We start from the raw sequence: 23845 nt of genomic DNA on the forward strand, positions 1-23845 counted from the left end.
AGCCAGCCTGGATGTTGAGCCTGTCTGAACGTTGTGTCTGCCTAAACATTGAGTCTGCCTGAACGTTGAGTCTGCCTGAACGTTGAGTCTGCCTGAACGTTGAGTCTGCCTGGACGTTGAGTCTGCCTGAACGTTGAGTCTACCTGGACGTTGAGTCTGCCTGGACGTTGAGCGACAATCATTTTAATTGGTACAAGTCAGTGTACAGTGGTTGCTCTGTCTGTCTCTGAATACTGATAAGGAAAGGAGAGGGGAGGAGAATAGGAGATGGGATGAGGGGAGAGGAGAAAATAGGAGAGGAGAGGGGAGGGGAGAGGAGTAGAGAGGAGTGAAGAGAATAGGAGCGAATAGCAGAGAATGGGAGAGTAGAGAATTATAGATGAGAGGAGAGAATAGGAGTGGAGAGGAGAAACCAAAAACACTGTATTGTGTTCTGTCTGTATTATAAGATAATTTAATGAAAGGCCAAAAAGTATGTATTCTATAGAGAATGGCCTCCAGTATATCACAATATCATGGATCCTTGGCATCATAAATAATATACAATATTTTGAAGGAAAAAACTTTTATGAACATACAGGATTCAATCCTGTTTTCAGTTTAGTCAATACACAGAGTGAAATGAATCAGCCTGAAATGAATCGAAATCCTTGGGGACATCTATTCTCAATATGGTGAAGGTTGAACATACAGTAAGAAGCCATTGACTATTGTAACAACGGTAGCTGATTATGGCGAGGAGCTGAGTCGCGTCCCTGGTTTGGCCATGGCACTCTGGACCAGCTCTTCTGGTCACTGAGCAGATGAAGCTCTGTACAGCACAAGGACAACACGCTCAGCCGCAGTTTAGCCAACAAACCATTATCAACACCGGTTGCGTTAAGCCAGATGCCAGACCTTGATGTCACACACACATACAGCGTATGTAAGTGTGTTCAGGTTTACACTTGTTACTGAACGGTATCCACTGGTCCAAAACAAAGGAGTTCAGCCACCTTCTTGGTTACTGCACATATTAACACACTTTGAATTTCACAATGTGCATCTGTTTCATATCAACACAATAAGGATGCAAACTAAATTCAACAACCTTCCAATAATAATCACATTGCAACAACATAACAATGAATGTGCTGTAAAAATATATTTATGCAATACACTTAATTTTCATAACCGTAAAAATTAACACAACAGTATCATCACAATGTCACAATAATCACAGTACAATAGCATAACGGAAAACATTGAATTATCTATTAATAACATTAAAATAACAATGCAACGATGCAATTTCATTTACATACCGATAACATAAACATAACCAGGCCTTAACATAACAATAGAATAATAACATTTCAATGAAAATACCATAATGTTACAATAACATAACAGAAATAAAATGTATATCTCAGTGATTTAGCAGATTATTTTATCCAGAGCCAATTACAGTAGTCAGTTCATAATAATAACATGGTTTCTATGTAATTGTAGCAAATTGGCCTTTTGTTCTATAAAATTGTAGTCGAGGTTAATTGGCCCGGGGACCCAGGCTTTTATTCTAAATAGTTGGATATGCTCACTCACCATGGACCAGACCTTTGTTTTATTAGGTTATATAGTGAAGGTTATATGACCGTGTACCCAGACCTTTGTTTTATAAAGTTATATAGTGGAGGCTGAATTACCGCAGTCCCAGGCTTCTCTCAAGTACCTCATGGGGCATTTTTTTCAGTAGATATGGACATCTTAGAAATGAACAGTTTCAAGGTTATTTTGATTGTGTTATGAACTTAATAATTTTTGTATTGTGTTGCTGTAATAAATTGGAAGTTAGGTTTAGATTTTTCACACACACACACATGCACACACACGAACGCACACACAATAATGAAAATGTCTCTCCCCATGTCACCAGCAGCAGGATGTGTATTTGTGTGTATGTGTGTCACCAGTAGCAGGATGTGTCTGTGTGTGTGTGTGTCTCCAGCAGCAGGTTGTGTATGTGTGTGTGTATGTGAGTGTGTGTGTGTGTCACCAGCAGCAGAATGTGTATGTGTGTGTGTCACCAGCAGCAGAATGTGTATGTGTGTGTGTGTGTGTCACCAGCAGCAGGATGTGTGTGTGTGTGTGTGTGTGTCACCAGCAGCAGGATGTGTGTGTGTGTGTATGTGAGTGTGTGTGTCACCAGCAGCAGGATGTGTATGTGTGTGTGTGTGTATGTGAGTGTGTGTGTCACCAGCAGCAGGATGTGTATGTGTGTGTGTATATATACACATATATAAACACATACACACATATACAAACACAGATACACAATAAGCATCCAATCTGCTCAAGTCGATGATGTACAAAAACTGTAACTTGATAAAGAAAAAAAGTGCAAAGCTGGCTACATTTCCTGCTCGGTCAATCAAATACATTGGCTGTGCGAACCGATTTCAAAGGGACAGAACCGGACAGCAGAATCGCCATTTGTAGCTTGTGTTCCACTGAAACCTCAAAAGGATTCAGGTCTGCGAATCCATTTAACACACCCATATTAATATGGCACCTGAAAACACCATGCAGAGTTTCTCCGATGGACAGCCAACAGGCCCCGCCCTCGCCGCGCCAGCCAGACTCCAACACTAAACTACACTATCTGGAGGAAACGCAGACCAATGCAAAGGCACAGAAGACATTGGCGTTTGGCGCACTGTGTTTTCTGAACGCTGGCTATTGATATCGGCCAAGAATTGTCATACGGTGCCTCCTTGAGACACGTGTTGACAGAACCGCATTCATCCAGCCGCTGTGTGCAGAGACCCTGGTGGGAAAATAGCCTCATTATCCTGGGACGGTGGGGCCTTGTTTTGAGGGCCAAATGCCTTCCTATTGCCTATAATGGCCCTACTTTAGACCAGGGCCTGTCAGGAATCGCAGTGTATGGAAATAGGGGACTAGTTGGGCCCAAGCTTCGCTCTTCACCTACAGTAACATTCAGAGGATTTCATTTGCTCATTGCTCAAGTTCAGCACACACGCACATAAACACATATAAACACACACACACACACACACACATAGAGCTCATCCTGCTCTCTCCATTATAAAGCCATCTATCATGACTGTCCTCTTACAAATGAGAGGAGAATGGCATCACCATCAATCTTTATATAACACCCACCTTGTCTTCTTTCAGATAGTTATCAGACATAACCGTCAGCATTGATCTGTCTGATAACCTGTTAATACTCATGAGATGGCTCGGAAACCAGTTTGGCTTCAACATGCAATCACAACATTCAGAAAAGTTTCCAAGGTCGAATCGTGTATTGAACGGTGCTTCCACTGTTCCAAAACAAAATATGTTTCCTGAAACGTTTATTTTGGGTCCAGTTTTACATCTAGCCAAGTCTGAGTGTGGCGGTTTCAGCCCCAGTGTGGGAACGGGGACAGTGCCTGCTGGCTGCCCCTGAAGCCTCCGGAAGCTGAGAGCATATCAATAGCATAGCAAATTTCCCTGCAGGATCAGCTTAGCATGTCCTACACAACAGCTGTGCTAACCATGCCCTTTTCTGATGTAATCAACGTTTGTAGGCCAGCCGCCTACTAATATACCATAACATTTTCCATTACATAGCAGTGAGCTCTGCCGTTGTTATTCTATAGCAGCTCTATTCATCAAAGAGCACAGTGATTTTCAGAGTTATTCTTAGAGGGTTAAATGGATTCTCAGTTTTGTTTTCTGTGATGAGTGCTTTGTTCAGGTGAAAGATGGGACAGCCACAGGTGCAACAAAAGACTGGAGAAGTTGTGTACTGCTAAAAGAAAACCTGGTGGAACATCTCACAACTAATTAGGTTAATTGGCAACAGGTCAGTAACATGATTGGGTATAAAAAGATCATTCCAGAGAGGATGGGTCTGTCAGAAGTAAAGATGGGGAGGGGTTCACCACTCTGTTTAAGACTGTACTGGCAAATAGTGCAAAAATTTAAGAATAACGTTTCTCAACGGAAAATTGCAGAGTTTGGGGATCTCATCATTTACGGTACATAATATCATTAAAAGATTCTGATAATTCAGAGAAATCTCTGAACAGAAGGGACAAGGCCGAAAACAAATATTGGATGGCAGTGATCTTCAGGCCCTCAGGCAGCACTGCATTAAAAATGATTCTGTAGTGGAAACCACTGCATGGGGTCAGAAATACTGTGAACACAGTACACCGCTGCAACCACAAATGCAAGTTAAAACTCTGCCATGCAAAGAAGAAACCGTATTTAAACAAGATCTAGAAATCCTGCCGCCTTCTCTGGGCCCAAGCTCATTTAACAATACTCTGTAATAGTTTGGAAACTGAGGAGACCAATTGCTGTAGTTTTGAAAGTGAAATGTTTTCCACTTCTTGCTTGATATGGGATTTCAGCTGCTCAACAGATCGGGGTCTCCTTTGTCATACATTTCATTTCATAATGCACCAAATGTTGTCAGTGGATGACAGGTCTGAACTGCAGGCAGGCCACTTTAGGACCCACACTCTTTTACACCAGGCTATGATGTTGTAAATCAAGCAGAATGTGGTTTGGGATTGTCTTGCTGAAATAAGCAAGGCCTTCCCTGAAAAAGATGTTGTCTGGATGGCAGCATATGTTGCTACAAAACCTGTATATATTGTTCCGTATTAATGGTGCCTTCACAGATGTGCAAGTCGCCCATGCCATGTGCACTAATGCACCCCCATACCATCATTGCTGGCTTTTGAACTGTGTGCTAATAACAAGCTGGATGGTCCTTCTCCTCTTTAGTCCAGAGGAAGCGGCGTCCGTGATTCCCAAAAATTGATTTGTCAGACCACAGGACAGTATTCCATTTTGCCTCTGTCCACCTTAAATGAAGAGGTGATGCAACGCAGTGGTAATCATGCCCCTGTCCCATTCTGGCATCAAATTCAAAGTGGCATGTATTTTTCCTAAAACAACAACATTTCTCTGGTTCAACATGCTGTCTTTGTACTATTTTCAGTTAAATACGGGGATGAATGATATGCACATCATTGCATTCTATTTTTATTTACATTTAACTCAGGGTCCCAACTTTTTTGGAAACAGGGTTGAATATACTCAAACCCTAGAGAAAGAAAAGGTTGATAAAGTTGCAGCTTTCCTAAATTTAATATGATCTTTTTCTCATAGTGCTAGCCAGAAGCGTGGATATGCCTCTCTTCTTACTGTCCTCATACAAAACAATGAGACTATGTGTGTTCCCCAAATAATGGGAGAGGAATGGCATTTTGAAGATCAACAGAAAGCCGAACAGACCACAAGAGAGACACAGAGGGAGAGTAAAAGACAGTCATGTGAAAAAGTCAGTACAACACCAGGTACAGGTGACCTTATTTATCAAATGACACACAGATATTATATTTGCAGTGATTACGTTAAATTAACAGAAATGCAAAGTACAATCCTACCTTCAGTTGCTGGCGTTTCACGCTTGACTTCATGTAGCCCTTGCTTTTGACAGGTCTAAAGTATCTTGCATTGACAGACAATAATTTCCCCCCTCTCATCTTTGTAGTACTGCTTCAACTCTGTCATATTCGAGGGCTATGTTGCATGCATGGACAACTTTACATCCCTCCACTGCATTTCAATAGGATGGAGATCTGGACTTTGACATTCCATTCCATAATCCTACATAACTTTTTTTGCTGTCCATGTGTGTTTTCATTGTCTTATTGCAATATCTGGCCAGACCCTGAAGCAGCAAAACAGCCCCAACCCATGATGCCACCGCCTCCATGCTTCACAGTTGGTATGAGTCTCCTCTGTTCAAAGGCAGTTTAAGTTTCACTGAACTTGGCCATTGCACCCAAACAATGTTAATATTGACTAATGTGTCCACATCACATTGTTCTAGTAGTTTTGGTCTTTATCCAGGAGTGTCAAACGCATCTTTCCTGATCTCCCATACAAGGTTGTGTTTGTCTGCGTTTTTAAGTCATGCACTGTGACATTGATTGTAGGAAGAGAGGTCTGTAGATTCCTTGATGTTTCTCTGGGGTTCATAGAGACTTCTGTAAATGTCTTTTGTTTAGCTCTTGGGCTGAATTTCAGGGTGCAACCACAACTTTGTAGATTGCCAGTGGTAGGTATTTTTCTCCAAAATACAGCAGGACAAACCTGATTGACAAACAAAAAGAAACATTCACTTTGCCCTTCGCTAGTAATTTAACTCAGCACGAGGGCCAGCTGTGCAATTAACGGAAAGCCATGAAGTCAATGTACAAAAAGAAAGGCGCTGACACATTGATTTCTTCCCTAAGGGCCGGGTCTCAGACAGCAATGCAACTTCACAGTGAATCTCAGTGACACAAATTAGTCATAGAACCCTTCAATAAATTAGTTATAGAATCAACCAAGAATTGCTATCATGGTACAAACACCAAGTACATCATACAACCCAAATAATATATGAAGAGCTGAATTAGCACAATTGTCAGTAATTATTCTGTGGGAGATGGAAAAATATCAACAAAAAGCCCAGGAGCTTTTTGAGCTGCAGTGTCTTTTTGGTGAGTTACCCCAATTTCCAAACACAGGAAAAAAAAATGTTTTACCAGTTGCCATAACAAATAGTCAACCAATGAAGCACAAACAACATTTAAACTTTTATATACAGTAGATATTTATTCATTACCCCTTGACATTCACATTATAACAATAATCATATCATAATAATATTATTTTAACACTGTTGCATCTCTATGCATAGTTAATATTATAACATTTCAAATGCCTTAATAATTTTGGAAGTTACAGTATGTGTGTAACCTTTAAGTAAAATTTATTTTATTTATCCACTTTTGCCATCTATCATTTGTATTTTATGAAAATGTTACACTTGTTTTTGCAGTGTAAACCCGTTCCCATGCCAATAATGTCATTTAAATTGAGTTGAGGCAGAGACAGAGAGGCAACCAGTACCATCCCAGCTGATGGAAGTTACATCACTTTGTCTCTCAGCATCCAGGAAGGGAAGCGTCATTTCAACTATGAGCCTCACGTCGCCTTAGGTTGTCTCTCATCAGGCCCTCTGAGCTAAATGACAGCTCCCGGGCAGTGGTGGCCATGGTGTGCATGTGTGTGTGTTGTAAGGACAGAGGGGGCCTGCCGTGCATGGGGTGTGTTTGTATGTGTGTTTTGTGAGGACAGTGTGGGCCTGTTTTGTATGTGTGTGTGTGTGTGTGTGTGTGTGTGTGTGTGTGTGTGTGCTGTAAGGACAGTGTGGGCCTGTTGTGTACTGTATGTGTGTGTATGTGTGTGTTGTAAGGACAGTGTGGGCCTGTTGTGTGTGTATGTGTTGCACGGATAGTGTGGGCCTGTTGTGTGTGTGTGTGGGTGTGTTGTGACGACAGTGTGGGCCTGTTGTTTGTGTGTGCGTATGTGTGTGTTTGTGAGGACAGTGTGGGCCTTTTGTGTATGTCTGTGTGTTGTGGGGACAGTGTGTGCCCGTTGTGTATTTCGGTGTGTTGTGTTGTGGGGACAGTGTGTGCCTGTTGTGTATTTCTGTGTGTTGTGTTGTGGGGACAGTGTGTGCCCGTTGTGTATTTCTGTGTGTTGTGTTGTGGGGACAGTGTGTGCCCGTTGTGTATTTCTGTGTGTTGTGTTGTGGGGACAGTGTGTGCCCGTTGTGTATTTCTGTGTGTTGTGTTGTGGGGACAGTGTGTGCCCGTTGTATTTCTGTGTGTTGTGTTGTGGGGACAGTGTGTGCCCGTTGTGTATTTCTGTGTGTTGTGTTGTGGGGACAGTGTGTGCCCGTTGTGTATTTCTGGTGTGTTGTGTTGTGGGGACAGTGTGTGCCCGTTGTGTATTTCTGTGTGTTGTGTTGTGGGGACAGTGTGTGCCCGTTGTGTATTTCGGTGTGTTGTGTTGTGGGGACAGTGTGTGCCCGTTGTGTATTTCGGTGTGTTGTGTTGTGGGGACAGTGTGTGCCTGTTGTGTATGTGTGTGTATGTATGCGTGTGTGTTGTGGGAATAGTGGGGGCCTGTTGGAACCCAGTGGGGGTGTGGGGCCATATGGCTAAATTGAATAAACAAAGAAGCGATAGAAGACAAAGCTGCAGGAGAGTGTCATTAGCCCTGACAGTGTGTCCGGGAGAGAGGCTGCCAGGCTCACTCCCAATGTGCCCCCTGCTCCCTTCATGGTACACTAGCTGTAGGGTGACCTAAAGTCTTCTAGCAAAAAGGAGCCCTACATATGTAGGACACATTTTACAGGACTGGAGTAGTGAAATAAATCCCTGAACCAGTAGATAAAATAGTAACTACTAACCTGAACCAGTAATTAAAACAGTAACTACTAACCTGAACCAGTAATTAAAACAGTAACTACTAACCTGAACCAGTAATTAAAGCAGTAACTGCTAAACTGAACCAGTAGTTATAACCTGAACTACTAACCTGAACCAGTAGTTATAACCTGAACTACTAACCTGAACCAGTAGTTATAACCTGAACTACTAAGCTGAACCAGTAGTTATAACCTGAACTACTAACCTGAACCAGTAATTAAAACAGTAACTGCTAAACTGAACCAGTAGTTATAACCTGAACTCCTAACCTGAACCAGTAGTTATAACCTGAACTACTAACCTGAACCAGTAGTTATAACCTGAACTACTAACCTGAACCAGTAGTTATAACCTGAACTACTAACCTGAACCAGTAGTTATAACCTGAACTACTAACACGAACCAGTTGTTACAATAATAACTGTTAACCTGAACCAGTATTTATAACCTGAACTACTAACCTGAACCAGTATTTATAACCTGAACTACTAACCTGAACCAGTAGTTATAACCTGAACTACTAACACGAACCAGTTGTTACAATAATAACTGTTAACCTGAACCAGTATTTATAACCTGAACTACTAACCTGACCTAGAAATAACTTACCTGAAATACTGAACATTGAACAAATCTGGTAACTATAGTAATTACCAACAGCAGTGTAATGTGCATTCCCTCTCCCAAGCAGTTTTAAATTAGTTCTAGAGAGAGATGCCGAGAAACAGCCAGAAAGAGAATAAAGAGAGAAACACATAACAAACCTATGTGTGGAGGGTTTTAGAGAGAGCATATGGGTCGTTAAAGGTCAGAGTGACGAATTGCCAGAGTGAAATGAGCATGTTTTTGTTAACTCCAGTTCCATACAGTGGTACATTGTTCAAGGCCTTAATTTGGCCATGAGACGCATTGTGTTGTAGAATGAGGACTTGAATAGCCATGTCGATACAGTATTGTTGAAGGTTTATGAGAGAGAGCAGTTAGTTTTCTCTCTCTTCTGATAGTGCTCTTTTCAATGTATCTATGGAACAACAGAGTTGCAATTGTTTGTGTGAATGTATAGCGTGTGTGCATGTGTTTGTTTTATGTGAAACCATGTAACTATAATGCGTTACAACACCCTAAAGGCTGCTACATAGTCTATTAATGATGTAATTACTTTATCATTTAGGGTAAAGAACTATAGGAAGACGCTGTAGCTGATCTAGGTTTTTGTTCTATTTCGGTGGGGGGAATTGTTTTGCATGTCGGCATCAAATCAAAAAGTCTTGATGCGTTACATGATACAAAACATTTTTCAATGTAGTGCAAAAACGTCCTCCCAGTATACCAGTCTCTCTTGCTTGTCATCTTTATTTTTTTTCAATTATTTCACAATACTTTCTTAAAATCATTCCATAATAATAGCCTAAGTCCTCCCTCTCAATTAACCATTTTCTAAAACTGTTCAAGAATCGCCTCCCAGACTCTTAATAAAAGCAACTAGCTACTAGCTAATAAGGCAATATGAATTCCATGTACAGGTTGTTACTGTGTGTTGCAATGGGGATTAAAGAGGGGTAGAAAATATAGGTTTGCTGCATGTAGCACACAGTGCACCATGATTTCACATAATATTTTTAACATTACAGACTCTCCCGAGTAATTCGTAGAATACATTCACTTCGGCACAGAACAGTTTTTCCACAAACATTATCCCTTGTATATACAGTGAGTGGTGGAAAATATGGTGTGTTTGGATTTGATACTCTGAACGTTGGGTGCAGGACGTTCGTGCACTGCTCTGATGCTTGTACGATAGTAAACTGTGTACGGTGTTAAACTACGCTCAGCTTGGTTAAAACAATAGTATTTTGTATAAATATAGTTTTTTCAGTTTTGCAGTGGCTGAGTGGCGCTCTGATTATAAGTGGGAAACACTGTTTTCTATAGGTAAGACTGTCATGCTGATCTTCATTAAGGTTATATTTCTATAGGTAAGACTGTCATGCTGATCTTCATTAAGGTTATATTTCTATAGGTAAGACTGTCTTGCTGATCTTCATTAAGGTTATATTTCTGTAGGTAAGACTGTCATGCTGATCTTCATTAAGGTTATATTTCTGTAGTGAAGTCTGTAATGCTGATTTAGGTATAAATTATGTAAAATAAAATAAATGTGCACAAAGTAGAGTGGTTTGTTCCTGAATCAAGTGGATCTGTAAAGGTAGGATCTGTAAAAAAAAAGTATAATTCTCAACCAGACAAGATTGTAATGCCTTCTTCACTTACTGACTAGTTGACCAACATCAGTCCCCACTGATGTACACAGGGACAGGAGACAAAATGAATTTACATTTGACTGGAATGTGACTGGTGGCCTTAAAGATTTGAAGAGACTCTAAGTGGGATGGGAGGCATCATGTCCTTTAGTTTAGATGGTAGAACATATACAGGAAGTGGGTTCAAACACCCACTTAAAACATATGCATGTGTTTTGGATAGAAGGTATAAGTCGTAATATATTATATGAATAGAAATGAATAACTCAAAGGAACTGGAAACTTATAAGTGGATCGTCCACCCAGTGTCTTACCTTAATCTGATTCCAGGTCAAAGTTACCAATAAACACCTGGTCAGATTGTGTTGGTTTGGGGTTGTTTTGGGTTGTTTTGGGTGGTTCTCGGGTTGTTTTGGGTGGTTCTCGGGTTGTTTTGGGTGGTTCTCAGGTTGTTTTGTCAGTAGACATATGAGGAGACTCAGATCAGTACTGGTCAGGAATGTAACTATAGATGTATGCCTCATGTGTTCTTGGATGTCTTTTCATTCCTCACAGAAAGCTGGCCAAGAAGCGCAAGGAGACGTTGAGCACTCGTCAGGAGATGACTGTGATGGTGAACTCCATGGATAAGAGTTATACGGAGCAGGGGACTAACTGTGACGAGGCCTTGTCCTTCATGGATACACACAGTCACACCCTGAACGGGCGCAGCGAGTGTGCCCTCACGCTGAACGGGCGCAGCGAGTGTGCCCTCACGCTGAACGGGCGCAGCGAGTGTGCCCTCACGCTGAACGGGCGCAGCGAGTGTGCCCTCACGCTGAACGGAAGAAGTATGTTGTCCTGGCAAAAGTACCGCATTTGCTTTTTGTCCTCGACTTCAGTTCGGACAGGATGCTTTGATGTGCTGTCAAAATGTGTGGATGATAAAGTTCTATCCCCTCAGTCTGTGGCAGCTCCCTAGCCCCATACTAATCTAATGGAATGTTAGGTCTTCTCTCTAGCCCTGTGCTAATATAATGTAATGTTAGGTCTTCTCTCTAGCCCCGTGCTAATATAATGTAATGTTAGGTTTTCTTTCTAGCCCCATGCTAATCTAATGTAATGTTTGGTCTTCTGTTTAGCCCTGTGGTAATGTAATTTTAGGACTTCTCCCTAGCCCTGTACTAATCTAATGTAATGTTAGGTCTTCTCTTCAGCCCCGTACTAATCTAATGTAGTGTTAGGTCTTCTCTTCAGCCCTGTACTAATCTAATGTAACGCTAGGTCTTTCCACGTTACAATCACCCAGACACCCTACATCTCCTTAGTGTCTGGCTAACTGATCTGTCTGGGGTAGGACTCACACCATGCTCATGACCCGGAATAATCGGACTCAGGATTATACAGCCCCGCCCCCCTCTCCGTGTTGTCTTCTTCACGTCTGTGGAAAATTATGTTCCACACGGAGACTTAAGCTTTGACCTTAACTGACTGTCTGTGCTGTGTGAGATCTTACCAAGTGGTCCTCATATTATCTACTGTTCTTGTCCCAAATTTCCATTCACCTCAATTATCTGTCTATGGGGGTTATTAGCCTGAATCCTGCATATGAACAGTCATTATAAATCACAACACAAGAATGAACATTTAGCTTCTTATCAGGTATAATTGTTTAGCCATGGTTTGCCAGTGCTGCAATCACATTCTGTCAAACAATATTTGTTTTTTTCCAAAAAAATTACAAATCTGTTTTGTGTTTGTTAGCTGGCTTACTAGCAAGCTACACAATTTTGGAATCATTTTCTGTATTTTTTAATGTATTAATTTGAATTGCCTGCTGGTTTGCCAGCATCGCGTTCAAACATTTCGTCATTGTAGTCAATCCAGTCATAAACTGGCTGAAATATATATTATATTAGCACTCACAGCATAACAGAAACACTTTGATACATTTATGGTCTGTTTACTTACTGTATACATATTTAAACATTACATCTGTATAAAAAAAGTTATACCCTGTTAATAATTAAATGTGAATATTTTGGTTGGGAAAGTTTCAATTTCACAATTGCCCCAATGTATCACTGCAACTATTCATTTCAGTTTGACTGTTTAAGATTTTCCATTCATCCCATTGTAAAACTTTGACACTTCATAACAAAGCCCCTCTGATAATCTAATGTGACGTTTACGCTCCTCTGTTTAAATCACCCCCCTGGCCTTGTGTGTCATGGTTTGGTCTGAAATGTCACAGTAGGCTAAGACCTTTCCAAATGTGTCAAAAACTAAAATCCGCTTTCTTAGGATTGTTGTTGTGTGATCATTGAAGAGTGATCCTATTATTGAAATATTTTAGGGTTAGATTTTAATTTAATGTTAATATAGTACATAACTATTTGTTATTATGCTGTTATATTTTCTATGTTGTGTTAACAGTATGTATAATGTTGATTATTATTTGTTTGTATCTTCAGCAGCTACATCCCCCTCCTCCTTTACTCTGAATAAGTCTAATACTCTGAATACAACACTGGCCAAGTCATATTATCCAGGTAAAACTCTCCTTTCATTTTGCCTGGTCTCTTCCCTTCATTGCTGTAGTCTTGTAGAAGTACAAGGCTAAAGGTGATAGTGTTTGTGGAGGTTACTCCTGTTCAGAACATGTCTGGTTCATAATAACATTTTGAGTATCCTACACATAATTTATTTGAAATTCAGCTATGCGTGGTTATTATTATGATGAAATGTGTTCTTTTTTTCCTTTTTCTGTTTGGTTTATCTGTTTTTATCTGGTTGTGTTTAATAATGTCCTCCTCATCCTCACTCTCTCCCTCCAACTGCTGAACTTGATGTTGGGGGCTTGAACAGATCCTTTTGTGCCAACTGCTATCCTAGGTGAGACAAATCTTCTTTTATCACCACACCCATTTTCTGCTCTTAGTTTATTATAGAATTTATGTTTCAACCTGCCTAGACAGTAATGAAGCCTTTGAAAAATAAACTGTGTTTATATATTTGCTACATACATGCAGTGTTTAGACTGTGTCCCATTTTGGTTCGGTCAGCTTTGTTAATGAAGACGGCTTCCTCACCGCCTTACCTGCCTGCTGCTTCCTCCTTCTCATCGTCCTCTTCATTTTCTCACACCTCTTTTTCACTGTCTTCTCCTCCTCATCCCCCATTCTGAGGCTGGCTCCGCTCCATTCCATGTGCATTGCGTGTGCCATCCAGTGTGTGACGTTCCCCCTGCTGGGTGTGTGATGTCACCTGTGTGAGGTGTGAGATATCACCCGTGTGAGCTGTTTGATGTCACCTGTGTGAGGTGTGAGATATCACCCGTGTGAGCTGTTTGATGTCACCTGTGTGAAGTGTGAGATGTCAGGTGTGTGAGATGTCACCTGTGTAAGGTGCGTGGACACATGCATGTTGACACATGTTTACTTGATGCGGGGGAGTGTAGGGAGACCAGGAGGTGTGGCAGCTCGCTCCTATCGCCTCGGCCGCTGCTTGCTACCATCACACTGATCCCTCGGTTAAAGTCACTATGAACAGAGAGGGATCTACCATGCAGCCAAATAAGATGGACAGTCCCTAAGGTTTTGCAGGTGTGCATTCACTATAGGTCCAAAATAAATCTAATGATGATGTGTTTAATATCTAGACCCCGCCATTCCTCGTGACACCCTTGACTGTCCAACCTCAGCACGCTGCTACAGTCTTCTGTTATTCTATTTCATGTCTCCACTGTCTGCCTGGCTAGCTGCCTGGCTGGCTGCCTGCCGTTGGCTGACTGTTCTGGTAGCTAGCTGATGACCTACTTGGTGATTGTGTTGTTGTTGTTGCTTGGCCTGCACTCCACTGTTTCTCCTCTTCCATGATAAAATAGAATAATAAAACCATTTATTTTTCTCCTTAATTAGAAAGAGGGAGAGAGAGAGAAAAATATATGGGGGGAGGGGCAGCCTAAAGTATAGGCCTACACTGAACTGTAAGGTCTAGAAAAACAGAGCACTATTTTTCTTTTATTATGTAGCTTTTAGGGAAAACATATTACTAACGATGATAACAACATGGGGGGCAGTATTTGTAATGAACCAGTTGAGGCCAAAGGGAAAGACACACACACACACACGCACAAGTAGGGATCGTTAAAGTTTATTAATATTTTACACAGAAATCCTACATAACTATGTGAAAACAAAACATTTCCACTTCTATAACCCATTATTATGTCAGATTGTAACACATTATACATCACATCCTAACCCAACGTTATGTCACATTAGTACATAGTTATACCATCACTTCTATAACCCATCATTATGTCAGATTGTAACACATTATAAATAAATACAAAAATATCATGGGTGAGTGTTCTACTATTTGTAATACACATTATAATGATTAGTTAGCGTTTAACACGTGTAATATCAACAAAATATTTTTCTAGTTAATAATTTAACAGCTCAACTACAGCCTAGCTATTGTAGTGTATGTTTTACTTGAAATGGCTACTGCGATCTAGTTAGCTGATGCATGCACGCAAGATAGCTCAAATTTACTTACTAAGATATGCAACCAGAAGTACTGTACAGTAAATACTCACGAGATGAACCGGCGATTCTTGAAGAAACTGCGCGCCAAGCAATTTCCTTCCTTGGTAGAGCACAAATGGAGTATTTCCTTTGTTATGTATCTGCTCATTTGAGCAGAGACTCCAGAAAAGAGAGTTATTTTCTAATTTTAAGCTCTCTGACGCGGTTGAGGTGTTGACGCTAGCACTCCGTCTAAACCCTTTCATTCTTTCCCATGCATTATATCTGCAGCGTATATGCGCGCATACGCGGGTACGCGAGTCGTGTGAAAAGGCCTTAACAGATCATTACCATAACATTACTTCCACTTCTTCAACAACAACCCCACTATTTAGTCAGATTTCAGACCGATCCTACCGTGAAATCAACTTTATTATTTCCTGTCATGGTAACCGTGGCAACAGTTAGCATTAGCTGTGGAAGTAATGAAGTATCTTGCCGTTGGCAATAGCTGGTACAGAGGCAGGCAGGAAAAGGTTATCTGTTTTTAGCTGTGACAGTTTGAGTTAGCATGCTGGCAGTTGATGGTGATTTAATGAGTGATTAGCACGTAGCACACACGTCATCTTGTTCATTTCATCGCAGGCTTTATTAACTATAGATATTTATTTATTTTTGTTGTATTTTCCATTCTGCCCACTTTTAATCCATCTGTTTTTTTTTTACTGTTTTTTAAGACTGTCTTGCACTGTTGAAATGCCCCAAACATAATTTACTCATCAAGCGAAGTCCCAGAACAGGCTATCCTTTGGCCAGGCGTTACTGATTCCAAAAACAAAGACACAATGTGGTCTTGCCTAACAGTAAACTCTAGAAACAACCAGTCTACAACTGTACTCATGCTTTATTGTTGCTCCCCCTCTCTCTCCTCCACTCTCTCATCTCTCTCTCTCTTCTGTCTCCTCTCTTTTCTTCTCACTTCTGTGTCCTGTCTCTCTCTTTCTCTCTCCTATCTCTTGTCTCTCCTCCCTCTCGTCTCTCTTAATTTCTCGCTTTTCTTCTCTCTCCTCTGTCCTCTACCCCTTTTCTACTCTCTTCTCTTTCTTGCCTCTCTCTCTCACTATCTCACTTTCTCTCTCTCCTAACCGTTTCATGTATCTGCTATAAGTGCCCATTAATGGTAAGTGTGGAGGTCCCCTGGGTTTTGGGTTTTGTTTTGGGGCAGGAGTTGGTGGGATCGAGCTGCTACCTGAATATGGCTAGTGTTGTTCTTTTGTCATGACTCTGACATCTGCATGGCAAGTGAACATGCAAGCATTTCACCAGCCCCGCCCCTCACCAGCCCCGTGCCCCCCAGACTGTATGCTAGCTCCACCTTGAAACCACGACGCTCAGCATGACCTGTGCCCTCATCGCCATCGCTGCATTGTCATTCATTCCCCTGGTGGTCGCTGTTTTCTTTCCTCTGATTGGTTTGGTTGTATTGAGCCCGCCCGCCTGCCTCGGCCAATGTCTCGCACTGTGTCCACCACACCCACATAACATCATCCCATCGCTGCCTCATTCTGCCTCTGGTCGGGTCCGGGGTGGAATCTACGATAGGACAAATCCAATCTCAGTACAAGTCGTGTCAAGATAAATAGCCTGCTGTTGTCCTTTTAAAGTACTTGTTTTGCAGACCTTTTTGTGCACTACTTCCCTGGACATAGTAATAGTGATGAGACCTGTCTCCAGCCCAGGTTCCTCCAAGAGCCAGATGGAGCTCAGCCTGCTCCTCTCCACCACATCCACTCATCTTGAGCCCCGCCCCAATATCCACGCTAGCACGTCGCTTAGAGTATATAGTTACCACAGAATGCATCTACAGAATACATAGTTACCACAGAATACATCTACAGAATACTTATACAGAGTACATAGTTACCACAGAATACATCTACACAATACTTCTACAGAATACATCTACAGAATACATAGTTATCACAGAATACATCTACAGAATAGATAGTTACCATAGAATACATCTACAGAATACATAGTTACCACAGAATGCATCTACATAATGCATTGTTACCACAGAATGCGTCTACAGAATACATAGTTACCACAGAATACATCTACACAATACATAGTCAGAATACATAGTTACCACAGAATACATCTACACAATACTTCTACAGAATACATAGTTACCACAGAATACATCTACAGAATACATAGTTACCACAGATTACATCTACAGAATACATAGTCAGAATACATCTACAGAATACATAGTTACCACAGATTACATCTACAGAATACATAGTCAGAATACATCTACAGAATACATAGTTACCACAGATTACATCTACAGAATACATAGTCAGAATACATCTACAGAATACATAGTTACCACAGATTACATCTACAGAATACATAGTCAGAATACATCTACAGAATACATAGTTACCACAGATTACATCTACAGAATACATAGTCAGAATACATCTACAGAATACATAGTTACCACAGATTACATCTACAGAATACATAGTCAGAATACATCTACAGAATACATAGTTACCACAGATTACATCTACAGAATACATAGTCAGAATACATCTACAGAATACATAGTTACCACAGTATACATCTACAGAATACATAGTCAGAATACATCTACAGAATACATAGTTACCACAGTATACATCTACGGAATACATAGTCAGAATACATCTACAGAATACATAGTTACCACAGTATACATCTACAGAATACATAGTCAGAATACATCTACAGAATACATAGTTTCCACAGTATACATCTACAGAATACATAGTCAGAATACATCTACAGAATACATAGTTACCACAGAATACATTGACAGAATGCATAGACAATACATTGGCAAATGAAGGGAAAATAGTTGCTAATATAGGCTAAATGTTTAAAACAAACTATGTATATCATACAGAGATCATAGACAATAGATTGCTTCAGATGGTGGTATGGATATTGGAGCTGGCCTATTGTGTCACAACCATTATGTTTTTGTTTAAACCATTCAACTGTATAACAAGCATTATGCTTAGGGCCACAAGTTATTCCTTGTCATGGAAACACTTCAGGCCCTACAGTATGTTTTCACTCACACTATTTTGACATGTCTAGTGTTTCCAAGACTTGTGGCGTTACCAAGACATCCGGTGATACCAAAACTCCTGGTGTTACCTAGACTCCTGGTGATACCAATACTCCTGGTGTTACCTAGACTCCTGGTGATACCAATACTCCTGGTGTTACCAAGACACCTGGTGATACCAATACTCCTGGTGTTACCTAGACTCCTGGTGATACCAATACTCCTGGTGTTACCTAGACACCTGGTGCAACCTAGACTCCTGGTGATACCAATACTCCTGGTGTTACCTAGACTCCTGGTGATACCAATACTCCTGGTGAAACCAATACTCCTGGTGTTACCTAGACTCCTGGTGATACCAATACTCCTGGTGTGACCAAGACACCTGGTGTTACCTAGACTCCTGGTGGTACCAATACTTCTGGTGTTACCAATACTTCTGGTGTTACCTAGACTCCTGGTGATACCAGTACTCTTGTTGTTCCCAAGACACCTGGTGTTACCTAGACTCCTGGTGATACCAGTACTCCTGGTGTTCCCAAGACACCTGGTGATACCTAGGCTCCCGGTGATACCAATACTCTTGGTGCTACCAAGATGTCCTATGTCACCAAGACTTGCGGAGTTGCCTTGATTTCCTCACCATCCTGACCTGTTCCCTCTCCCTCTGCCTGTCTGTCTTGCCTGTTGGTTGGTCCAGATGAGAGCCAGCCAGGGGCCAGCAGCTGCAGTGACACCAGCAGTCTGGTCCAGTCTCATGGTCACTCTTTGAGAAAACGCGAGGGCGCCGTAGATGTGCCGTACCAGACCGGACAACTCCACCCCGCCATCCGAGTGGCTGACCTGCTCCAGCACATCACGCAGATGAAGTGTGCCGAGGGATACGGTTTCAAGGAGGAGTACGAGGTCAGGCATACATTTGATGGTGACCTTTGAACTGTGCACCTTTACCACCCTTTTGAATGATTGTGAATCTTTCAAATGTTTTAATTGAGATACACCCCGATTATCATTCCCCCTCAGTGAATCAATTTGGCTTTGTTTCAGTACATTCCAACTGTGTCTATGGTCTTTTTGCAAACCCTTTATATATAGCTCCGGGAAAAATTAAGGGACCACTGCAACTTTTTCTTTCCTTTCCAAAAAAGTTGAAATGGAAAGTTTTGAGTGAGGAGCAGAAGTGTTCAATTTGAAGTGGTCTCATAATTTTAACCCTTCGGTTCCTCACTCAAAACCTTCCTTTTAGACTTTTTTGGAAAGGAAAGAAAAAGGTACAGTGGTCTCTTAATTCTTTCCGGAGCTGTATATCTCATTGTTCCAATAATTCAATATATTTAACTGTTCAGAAGAGCTGGAGGTCATGAAATACACATGGAATAGGTTAGACAGTTGAACTTTGGACAGGGGGAGGAGAGTTGTCAAGGCAGGTGAACTTTGGACAGGAAGAGGAGGGTTGTCAAGGCAGGTGAACTTTGAACAGGGAGAGGAGGGTTGTCAAGGCAGGTGAACTTTGAACAGGGACATCAGCTTCATCAAGCCAGGTTGTGCTGAAGCCAGGTAGTGGTGTTCCAAGAGCTTAAATCCTTCTTATATTTAACAAGACCCCATATAAATTAGAGAGAGCCTTTCTAAGATCCAATAGGACACCAGATAAGTAATTACAAACTGACCCTAAAGACCGTGCAACCTGACCTAACAAGACATTACAGATATACCCTAAAGACAGTACAGACTCACCCTAAATACTGTACAGACTGACCCTAAAGACAGTACAGACTGATCCTAAAGACATTACAGATAGATCCTAAATACTGTACAGACTGATCCTAAAGACAGTACAGACTGATCCTAAAGACATTACAGATAGATCCTAAAGACAGTACAGATAGACCCTAAAGACAGTACAGATGGACACTAAAGACAGTACAGACAGACCCTAAAGACAGTACAGACTCACCCTAAAGACAGTACAGACAAAACCTAAAGACAGTTCAGATGGACCCTAAAGACAGTAAAGATAGATTCAGACCACGGCCCCCTGAAGTGTTTGAATGCAGTGACACACCACATCACCTTTGACCCTGACTTCACTGCATCAACTCTATCTGTCTTCCCTTCCAATTCCTCTACCTCTCTGAAGGAATGTTCTCGATTCCCTTCCATTTCCTCTACCTCTCTGAAGGAATGTTCTCCATTCCCTTCCATTTCCTCTACCTCTCTGAAGGAATGTTCTCCATTCCCTTCCATTTCCTCTACCTCTCTGAAGGAATGTTCTCCATTCCCTTCCATTTTCTCGACCTCTCTGGTGTGCACCCAATGTCCAGCTGTGGCCAATAGAGGTTGAGTAAATTCAGGATGTGGATTAAAATTGCCATTTTGGAATTGGAGTTAAAATTGCTCCCTTTCTTGGGACATTCTGAGTTAATATGGATCAGCTGATGGAACGTCTTTAGTTCCCCAGATGTACACCGCTGAATAGCTCGTGTCCCCGTTGCTCAACTCTGACACCTCTTCTTCATCCGCTTGTCCTGCTACAGTTCGGATGTGTGTCTTTGGGGGGCATATGTGTATGTCTTCTGTCTGGCTGTGTGTGTGTGTGTGTGTTATGTCAAACCGCTCAGTGTCCTAACTGTGGCCATTTGAGGGCCTTCAGGGATGACATAGCTCAACAGTTAGTGAACAAAACTGTGCGATGAGCCCGCCTTTGGTTGGGTCGTAAGCGCATTCGGGTCACATTAAAGCTCCATGCGAGTGACTGCCTCCTTCCCTCCAGGAGCCTGTTGTCACACCACAGCCCGCACACGCTGACACCCAAACAAAAGAGCCGTCCTCCTCCCCTGTCGAGCCGCGCTGCGAGGAGAATCCCCCTCACTTCCCCTCGTTAGACTGAGGGGGAGCTGGCAACCTCTCAGCCAGCCTCTGTCTCAGCCTCCGTCCCTGAGAGTCTCAGGCTGTATTACTGAATTGGGATCTGGCAACCTCCCAGCCAGCCTCTGTCCCTGAGTCTCATTCTGAATTACTGAATTGGGATCTGGCAACCTCCCAAATAGACTCTGTCTCAGCCTCCGTCCCTGAGAATCTCAGGCTGTATTACTAAATTGGAATCTGGCAACCTCCCAGCCAGCCTCTGTCTCAGCCTCCGTCCCTGTGAGTCTCAGTCTGTATTACTGAATTGGGATCTGGCAACCTCCCAGCCAGCCTCTGTCCCTGAGTCTCATTCTGTATTACTGAATTGGGATCTGGCAACCTCCCAAATAGACTCTGTCTCAGCCTCCGTCCCTGAGAATCTCAGGCTGTATTACTAAATTGGAATCTGGCAACCTCCCAGCCAGCCTCTGTCTCAGCCTCCGTCCCTGAGAATCTCAGGCTGTATTACTAAATTGGAATCTGGCAACCTCCCAGCCAGCCTCAGTCCCTGAGAGTCTCAGGTCTGTATTACTAAATTGGGATCTGGCAACCTCCCAGCCAGCCTCTGTCTCAGCCTCTGTCCCTGAGATTCTCAGTATGTATTACTGAATTGGGATCTGGCAACCTCCCAGCCAGTCTCCGTCTCAGCCTCCGTCCCTGAGAATCTCAGTCTGTATTACTGAATTGGGATCTGGCAACCTGCCAGACTCCGTCTCAGCCTCCGTTCCTGAGAGACTCAGTCTGTATTACTGAATTGGGATCTGGCAACCTCCCAGCCAACCTCCGTGTCAGCCTCCGTCCCTGAGAGTCTCAGGCTGTATTACTGAATTGGGATCTGGCAACCTCCCAGCCAACCTCCGTCTCAGCCTCCGTCCCTGAGAGTCTCAGGCTGTATTACTGAATTGGGATCTGGCAACCTCCCAGCCAACCTCCGTCTCAGCCTCCGTCCCTGAGAGTCTCAGGCTGTATTACTGAATTGATCTTAAGCCCTCCCAGATCTGGCCATCCTGTCTGTCTCTCAGGGCCTTCAGTGGCCAGCTCTGTGGATGCTGTTTGACCACCACCAGAGTCGTCTGTCCGGGCTCATCTGATATCATCTCAGGGTCCGCCGCAACTGGCTTCTCCTTCTGCTACTGTCTGTCTCTAGTTCCCTCGCCGTGCTTCTCTGTGCAGCAGATATTCGTCAGTAATTAACTCTCCTGTGTCCCCTGGTACCACCCAATACCACCACAGCAACAAACTGACAGTTAAATAATGCAGCCTCCGTTCCTCTCCTAACTCCCTACCTGCAACAGACAGGCTGTTCTGTTAATTGACAAACTCCCTTCATAAGTCCCTACCTGCAACAGACAGGCTGTTCTGTTAATGGGCAACCTCCCTTCATAAGTCCCTACCTGCAACAGACAGGCCGTTCTGTTAATGGGCAACCTCCCTTCATAAGTCCCTACCTGGAACAGACAGGCCGTTCTGTTATTGGGCAACCTCCCTTCATAAGACCATACTTGCGACAGCTAAATGGCAGCCTCCCTCCGTAAGTCTGTACCTGCATCAGTCTGGCTGTTCTGTTACTGGGCAACCTCCCTCTGTACGTCCATACCTGCTCCAGGCTTTTCTGGGGGGATTGCTCTCTCTGCTTTGAGGGCTGATCCATTATGGATGAAAAGTGTTTGTGGCTCAGGTGGCAAATCACAGATAGTCTATCACAGAGATTCAATCACAGAGATTTAATCACACAATCAACAACACACAGTCAATAATAGAGAGTCAATTACAGAGTCAACCGCACAGAGACAGTAACAGAGTCAATCACTGAGACTTAATCACACAGTCTACCAAACTGAGTCAGTCACACACCTATCATCTGTTTATCTATAATCTAACCTTTTATGTCTTAATCATTCATCAATCTCTGTCTGTCTGCCATTTTGTCTCTCAATTTAATGTAAATGATGTTCTGCTCTGCTGTTATTTGGATGTATCTGTGGTGTATTTTAATGAAGTAGGCTCCTGTAGAATGTGTATCTGTGACAGGAGCCTGTGTGACAGGAGAATGGATGGGATATCATTGTCCCTTGGCTACGACAAATCATTTGTTCTGTTTCAATGGCGTTTCACAAACTTGCATATTTATCCAGACTGATACAGTATGTCAGTCTGTCAGGTGAAAATGTCCTTGACATTCTCTGATGAGTTCTGGAGTCCTGGTCATCCGTCTATCAAACTGTTTCTCTGACACTGCATTGTACTGTCTGTCTCTCTCCGATCCATGCCTTCTTACGTTAATCTGTACGTTTAACTTTGGACCAGATCAACGAGGTAAGATTATATTTTTGGTTATTTGTGCGTTTTCTCCCTCATTTAACGTGTCCAGGTCCTTTAATGTTTTAACTATAGAGGGCACAGTGATGGAGGTGTGGGGGACCCATGCAGCTGGTCTCAGCCTCACGTCTCGCTGAGTTGATAGCTATGTTGAGAAATGTTTTCTTCGTCAGAGGCCTCTGTTTCAAGACACTGCGATGTACAGTACTCAAAACAACTTTTAGAACGCTTCATAAAGCATTCGTATAGCATACATAACAATTCTCCATTGGTTTGACTTTGCTAGGTTTATGGCAACTGACATAACGTTACCATAGGCTGATAGAACATAACCTGGAACTAAATCAAACAAATTCTACATGATGCTGTACATCACTTTGGGAA

At 42.3% G+C, this 23845-nt stretch overlaps 1 protein-coding gene across 10 annotated transcripts in view; it reads left to right on the forward strand.

The window, feature by feature from the left end:
- LOC105010317 (protein tyrosine phosphatase receptor type M) overlaps nucleotides 1-23845 on the forward strand; it is a 254489-nt gene that overhangs the window by 176524 nt on the left and 54120 nt on the right. For 3 of the 10 annotated variants that reach the window (XM_029119022.2, XM_029119023.2, XM_029119029.2), the window contains 6 exons: nucleotides 11153-11427; nucleotides 13051-13128; nucleotides 13445-13471; nucleotides 16280-16291; nucleotides 18936-19141; nucleotides 23450-23458. In XM_029119022.2, coding sequence (XP_028974855.2) covers nucleotides 11153-11427; nucleotides 13051-13128; nucleotides 13445-13471; nucleotides 16280-16291; nucleotides 18936-19141; nucleotides 23450-23458 — 607 coding nt within the window. The remainder of the gene's footprint in view (nucleotides 1-11152; nucleotides 11428-13050; nucleotides 13129-13444; nucleotides 13472-16279; nucleotides 16292-18935; nucleotides 19142-23449; nucleotides 23459-23845) is intronic. The other 7 variants (XM_029119024.2, XM_029119025.2, XM_029119031.2 and 4 more) reach the window with 4 other exon arrangements.

Source organism: Esox lucius, chromosome 3 (genome assembly GCF_011004845.1).
Source record: "Esox lucius isolate fEsoLuc1 chromosome 3, fEsoLuc1.pri, whole genome shotgun sequence".
Lineage (NCBI taxonomy): Eukaryota > Metazoa > Chordata > Actinopteri > Esociformes > Esocidae > Esox > Esox lucius.